The 6501-nt window shown below is 51.5% G+C and overlaps 2 protein-coding genes across 2 annotated transcripts; one reads left to right on the top strand and one right to left on the bottom strand.

Annotated features, from left to right (window-relative positions):
* Positions 1-595: 595 nt before the first annotated feature.
* On the bottom strand, positions 596-2344 carry EMH_0014060 (uncharacterized protein; the record flags this gene model as incomplete). Its single annotated transcript, XM_013499999.1, is given in 2 exon segments — positions 596-1734; positions 1738-2344. Coding segments are annotated over 2 exon segments (1746 nt in total).
* A 1054-nt stretch (positions 2345-3398) lies between these two features.
* On the top strand, positions 3399-6168 carry EMH_0014050 (uncharacterized protein; the record flags this gene model as incomplete). Its single annotated transcript, XM_013499998.1, is given in 10 exon segments — positions 3399-3650; positions 3744-3791; positions 3795-4032; positions 4358-4440; positions 4685-4828; positions 5154-5234; positions 5356-5446; positions 5548-5630; positions 5739-5841; positions 6119-6168. Coding segments are annotated over 10 exon segments (1173 nt in total).
* Between the last annotated feature and the right edge of the window lie 333 nt (positions 6169-6501).

Raw genomic sequence — 6501 nt, 5'->3', positions numbered from 1 at the left:
CCACTCTTCACCACGGCTACCTTCTGAAAACCTACTGGGATAAAAAGCGCTGTCGCTTATTCGGCAATCCCTTCGAAGCCCACTAGCTAGCAGCTACTTGACATATAGCCAGATCAAGCAGCGAACCACTGAAAGCAACGGTCACGCAAGCAGGGGCTCGCATACAACCTTCCCACAAATGCATACCAGTAGCGAAAGTATAATCCGCAAGCTGGCCCTTTACCCAATTCCGGGTTTACTGGACAGTGCATAAGTTCCAGCATGAAATCCAACTCCGCTCCTGCGCCGACATCATTTAGATTATCCGCGGTTGTGTGGCAACAGGCTGGTTCCTGCAGCCCGAACGCATAGCCGCAAATACTACTGTCTGTATGCCTCCATATTATCATATCTTCGGTTCCAGCAGGGGACAATGTGCCATTTTGATTCTCTGCACATGTGCGCCAGAATCAGGCCAATGACCAACCCTCGTCGGAGGTACTCGCCTCAGAAGATGTGGTGCACGCAGAGGAATAGTGAATTGCATTCCAACAACTACACCCATCCAGGAGACCTCATAAGGGCCGCTTGCCGATGCACTAGTTCCCCAAGGATTTCACGGGCCCGCAGATGGTGACTCCCCTGGGCTTGGCTTCGCTTGTGTATTCCTATGTCGCTGTCTGCTCCATCTCCTCGCCCTTGGCGAAGGGGACAGACTCGCTGAGGGTGTTCCCGATTGACTCCTTGTGCTTGCCGAAGGGGACAGGCTCGTTGAGGGTGTTCCGGATCGTGCCTTGTGAGCTTCCTGCTCGGTCACAGTTTCACTCAATTCCGCGTGAGCTTCCTGCTCGGTCACAGTTTCACTCAATTCCGTAGAACCTGAACCCTTGCGGTGCATCTCTGTTGAGCCTGATGTGCCTTGAAATTCATCAGTGGCTTGCATATGAGGGCCAGAAGACGGTGTCCAAGGCGGCATTGCAGCAAGACCGGGGTTCATTTGTGGGGGAATGAAAATGCCTCCCCCACGGGCGACAACCCGACTGAGTTCTGCACATGTATATTGTACCGGCAGCACGGTCATGTCCTGTGGGGTCAAAAAGCCGAGATCAATGAGTGGCCGAGAACCTCTTAGCTTCTGGAAGTGGAAGATAAGCTGTCGACTTGCTGTCTCCCGGGAAACCTGAACTGCGCGCATATTGCAAAGCGCTTCCAGTACACGCAGGTGTTGCTCCACCAGCGGTGCTACCTGCACTGCAGAAAGAGTCTCCGTCAGCCACAGCAATCCATCCACCGCATTCCCATAGTGTTTTCGTGCAGTCTCAGACACAGCCAAATTTGCCTCAACTTGTATTGCGTTTTTATGGGGTGGTAAAGAGGTGGCGGCACCCCATGTACATTGGATATCTTGGATAAGTTGAGCAAAAATCTGAAGCTGTTGAATGAACAGGGTGTCTGGCGTCTCGGTATTCTGGCTGTATGAACAAAGCTCCAAAGCAAGGCCATACATCGCTCTTCCCAGTTCCCTTCTATGAACCTGAATGCTGCGTGGAACGCGTGCAAGAGCAGCCATGTCCAACGTTGCTAGTCTTAGCAGCATCCAAGTTAAACGTCGACCATGCAGTGAGCTTAGCCTAGGCAGGAGCGAGCTGCACTTTCTTACAGTGCCTATTGAGTCACTGAAAAAGCTCACAAGCCTCTCCATAACTTCTGCTGGTAGCAATCTGCACTCCGATCCAGCTTCTTCACTTGCAACGGNAGCTTCTAACGAATCCTCCACTATCTGCAAGAGTGTCTGCACTAGAAGCTGGGCTGTAAACCGTTCCTTCACTAAGCCGTGCCGACTGCGACCAGTGTCTTTCCCCATAGGATGGCAAATGCTCATCAGCCCCTGCTCCACCGAAGCCCTGTGCGGAGGGTGTTTCATGTCCTTCCGTCCGCCAACGATCGGATGGTACTGGAGGTCTTTGACTTCCTCCAATCGACGAATCACCGGATGCTTGACCTGAAACTGAAGGACTTTGTTCGGGCAACCCCGAAGGCGGAATTTGCGGTGCTCCATACGCCACCAACTGCGTATCAACTTCAGGAGCTTGACTAGACGTTGTACTGTGCCTAAACGTTCCCTGTCGTGCTCGTATCGATTTCCTCCTGCCTCCTCTTCCATAATAAGGCAAAGGCACACCAGGCCCTTCAATAGGAAATGGTTGTACGGGAGGCTCTCCAGAACCTTCAGTCCACCTATCATGGGATGCCCGCTCTTGAACCGAGTAGCTTCCTTTGTGCCCTGCGACGGACTCAACTCGCACTTCCCCGTAGGCCTCAGAGTATGTACCCTCGCCAGCAAGGGGCTGTTCGCGCGGTTCATAAGACTGCGCAGCCGACGAGTCCCCTCTCCCCTCGAAGTCACCAGAGTCAGCGCCCCCCTGGCATGGCCTATCTCCCTCTGCAAGCGACCTGGCAGTATCGCCCGACCTACCCTCAAAGCGTTTGTTGTAGAAACAAAGTACCAGCAAGTGTACAACTGCCAGGACGGTCAATACCGCGGCTGGCAAGAATTTGCTTCCGCTTGATGTCCCTCTGATACGGTGAGCCTGTCCTGCATAACTGAGATGTGTGGGCCTTTCATATTCTGAGGAGACCCCAACATCCCATATCTCGGCAGACGGTCGGCTCTTCTCGTGGAGACGATCCGCAGTGGGGTCCATTGAACCATGAGTGCGTAAACACGGCATATAATATACGTCTTGGTAGCCATGGCAAAAATAACGTCCCCTCGAGTAGACATATCACCTGCAGAGAAGTCTACCTGCCGTCATATCTGCAAACCGGCTGTCTGCCATTGTACTGTGCGGTCTTGAGTTTCGGCTTGAGTCAACGAAGCAATAAGCAATAGGGAGAGCAACACGCCAATAGCCCACCAACAAGAAACAGAGAATACCTCGCAATAGAAAAAATTGAAGATTAGTCTATTTATAATCCACCACATGTGTAATGAGGACCTTGTCTTCAATATTTTTATGGATTGCACGGCTGGTTCTCCTGGTCCATTGAGAGCCTAATGGGGCTTGTTGCGACGCGCGTTCCAGTCCCTCAATCCACACCGAATGGGCAGGCGAGAAATTAACTCGCCGAGCAGTGATGAGTGATTGTAGAGCCGTTTTCGTCTTCAATGTCGCCTCCAAGGTGTTATTACCTCTTGAACCTTGGCTGTGGACCGGAGCGCTCCCTTCGTGGTCGCCGCACCCCCGGTTTGCATATTTCACCTTGTCTTACCTGACCTTTGTGGGACAAAGGTGACGGCAACGCCTAGTGATAATATCGGCATTCAGCATACTGGGTGCGCCCAAATTGAGGTGGGTGACTGGCGGGTGGGACTCTCCGAAGTTCTAACGGGTGTTTCAACTTGCGCTGTATCGAAGATGCCAGCTGATTCACCTTCAACCTGGTGGTGGACCCCGGCCGATAGCGATAGATCTCCTGCTATGTGGAAGTTGCTGCCGGATTCGGAGAGCAGATTGCTACAGCATGCACACGACGAGTCGTGGGATCGCCTTGAGCTTGACATAGAAGGCACGCTTTATGTAATATACCCGTTTTCTTCAAATGCTCAAACTCATATCGCAGTGCCACTGGGGAACGAAGGTGGCCCAGAAGCTGTCATAACTCGAGCCGTGAGCGCTGCCATGCAGGGACAATGCTGCTCACCTCGTGCGCAAGCGTTGAGGAGAAATAGGCATGCCTGCTGGCCTCACGTTCTGTTACAGAATGACGCTGAAGATGAACCAAAGATACCTTTGCAACTTGGTTTCCGANCTGGCCTCACGTTCTGTTACAGAATGACGCTGAAGATGAACCAAAGATACCTTTGCAACTTGGTTTCCGACGGGACTACCCTGGTATCCCAAGCGAGTCCTCAGGTCACGCCTCTGCAGCTCTGGATTCATCAAGGCGCACCATACCCGCCGTATGATGCCATTCCAGAGCTACTACCTACACTTAATTTCGAAATGCATGATGACTCTGAATGCACAATGTCAAAGCTAGTTCGAAGAGGTTCGACCCCAAGAGCACCACAGTGTCCTGCTGTTGCTGACATGCATTTTGCTGTCCTGTAGAACCCGACAGACTTGGATGGCTTCCAGCTAGTCTGCAGAAGGCGCCGTGAGCGTCATTCTACGAGTGCGTATTCGCATTGGGTACAAGATAATGCATCTTGTAGAGGGTCCGTGGGCTTTGTTTATGGGCGTTGCAGTGTCAGTTCTTTAAAAGTGTCGTATGTGCGTTTACCAAGCTGTTTTGGAAAAACTTTGGTTTAAAGTGTCTCTCCTCTGGTAAGAAACCTTGGTAGACATATGACGGCGAGTGCTTGGTTCATCAGGCCAGGTGACACTGCCAGCCAGGAGACCTGCTAGGGTGAGCCAAATGGCAATGTGGCGCGCCTTTCCAAAGGTTGACTTTGAGGTGAGCAGTACAGGCATGGAAAAATGTGGCGCCATTAGCCATATTAGCGAAGACATTGGAAAACCTTAGAATATGAATGCCAACAAACATGCTCTTGAATGACTATGCCGCTATCTATGCCGGATTTGCGCGTGGCCGCTATGGGTCGTGCTTCTTTGCTTGCGAGTGCGCCTCCTGGCGTCTAGCGGACGCCAAGCCATGTAACGTTCACCTGCTAAACGGAGCGTGCGCCTTGACGATTCAGGCGTGCGACGACTACCACGTAGTTCGTCGGGTGCTCGTCGACGGAGTGGACATAGCATTACACCATGGTGGGAAGCGAAAACTATCACCGGCTGGAATTGCTATTGCAGTGGCACACTTCGTGGAGCTTTCTTTTCCTGTTAGGGTGAGGCACGAATGATGCGCTTGCCGATTTTAGTGACCGCCTGACTGCCTTCAGCAGAGCCAGCGAGGCGTGGCGGTTGCATGCACACGTTGTGTGTCTGCTTCATGAGGTGTTGTGACTAAGGCAATGGATTAGACGAAGTGGCACACAGAACTGGAAGTCTGTCGCCGGAGGGTGTGAATATGCTTTGCTACCGCAAAGAATGCAGGAGGTGCACTCCCCGCGTAGCGTGTTCTTGTACTGTTTCAATGCAGGTGGTGGTCCCTCAGTGGCTCGCACTCATGCACAAGGANGCGTAGCGTGTTCTTGTACTGTTTCAATGCAGGTGGTGGTCCCTCAGTGGCTCGCACTCATGCACAAGGAGCATTGTAACCTATTCACTGAATCACCTGAAGCCTTGTTGGAGGTGCGGCATTGGCACACCGATGCACGTAGAAGCCACAATCATGGCATTACCGATTGCCAACCTTGATGTGGGCAGTGGGAATGCCATATAAAGGGGATGGGACTGCTTTTTTCTCATATAGGCTCTTAAGGACGATGACTTGCTCGTAGTTCTACCTGACCCTGGCGGAACAAATTGGCGTCCTAGCAGAACACAGCTCAAAGCTGCAAGCGGTGGGGTGTGACGTACCCGTTTTTTCCCTCTATGCATTGCTTGTTCTCTTCTGCGGGCTTGCCGAAGAGTGACTTTGTTGCCCAACATCCTTTGAATGCAGATGCTGAATACACAGTTGAGCTCTGCAAAACTGTTGACGCCGCCTATTGCTCCAATGATTTCAACCAGTTTTTGCAACTCCTGGTAAGTGTCAACCAGCGCCTTCCATCTTCCATCACTCTTGTTCACGAAAACAAATATACTAGGGCAGGGCCGAGCACAGCTTGGAGGGAAGATATTGCTTTCATTCAGGATGGCTCTACTTCACGTTATGATGACTATTTATATATGACGACTAGGTCATGCCTCTACACGTTCGACGGCGACAACTTTTACCACGTTTTGGATTCTCTGGGTGGGTTTCGGGGCACTTGAATTCAATCATCGTGTACATGTTTTAACGCTGTAGGCTATATCGCTGCGTTCATGTGGCTGACCAGACCAACCNTCAATCATCGTGTACATGTTTTAACGCTGTAGGCTATATCGCTGCGTTCATGTGGCTGACCAGACCAACCGCGCACCTTAATCGTGATCAGTACATATTTCCCGAGACTGGGAAATGCGGCTTTGTAAAATCTCTTGGCAAATCTGAGCTTCTTTGTGCGGTGCTCTGCCATGCGGTGCTTCAGGTAGAGGGAAGTTTGTTGACGGTCTCTTTTTCCGTCACAGGACAACTTAAGCCAGCCCTCAGAGAACCTCTACTGCATCCACATGTACTGTTCCCGTTGGTAGGTGTGTATACATGTGGGTAACAAGGCCTTCCATACGCCTGGCCCGGTCACAATTTAGAGCGATGCTGTCGTCTATGGGATGCATACTCGCCTAGTAACGTACCAACCAATAGCACGCAGTCAATACGTGACGCATATCCTACCAAGACGCTCAGCATGCTCAAAAAGACGTTGGCACCTGCGCGTAGCCTTCAGAAAGTGTCTCAGTAGCCATATCTAGCATCACCCTAAACCACATATCACAATGTAACTGGACAAATGGCGTTAGTGCAGAAATCGGT

The sequence above is a fragment of the Eimeria mitis genome, genomic scaffold (genome assembly GCF_000499745.2).
Source record: "Eimeria mitis Houghton genomic scaffold, Emh_scaff490, whole genome shotgun sequence".
Classification (NCBI taxonomy): domain Eukaryota; phylum Apicomplexa; class Conoidasida; order Eucoccidiorida; family Eimeriidae; genus Eimeria; species Eimeria mitis.
This window is presented reverse-complemented; position numbering and strand designations above follow the sequence as displayed.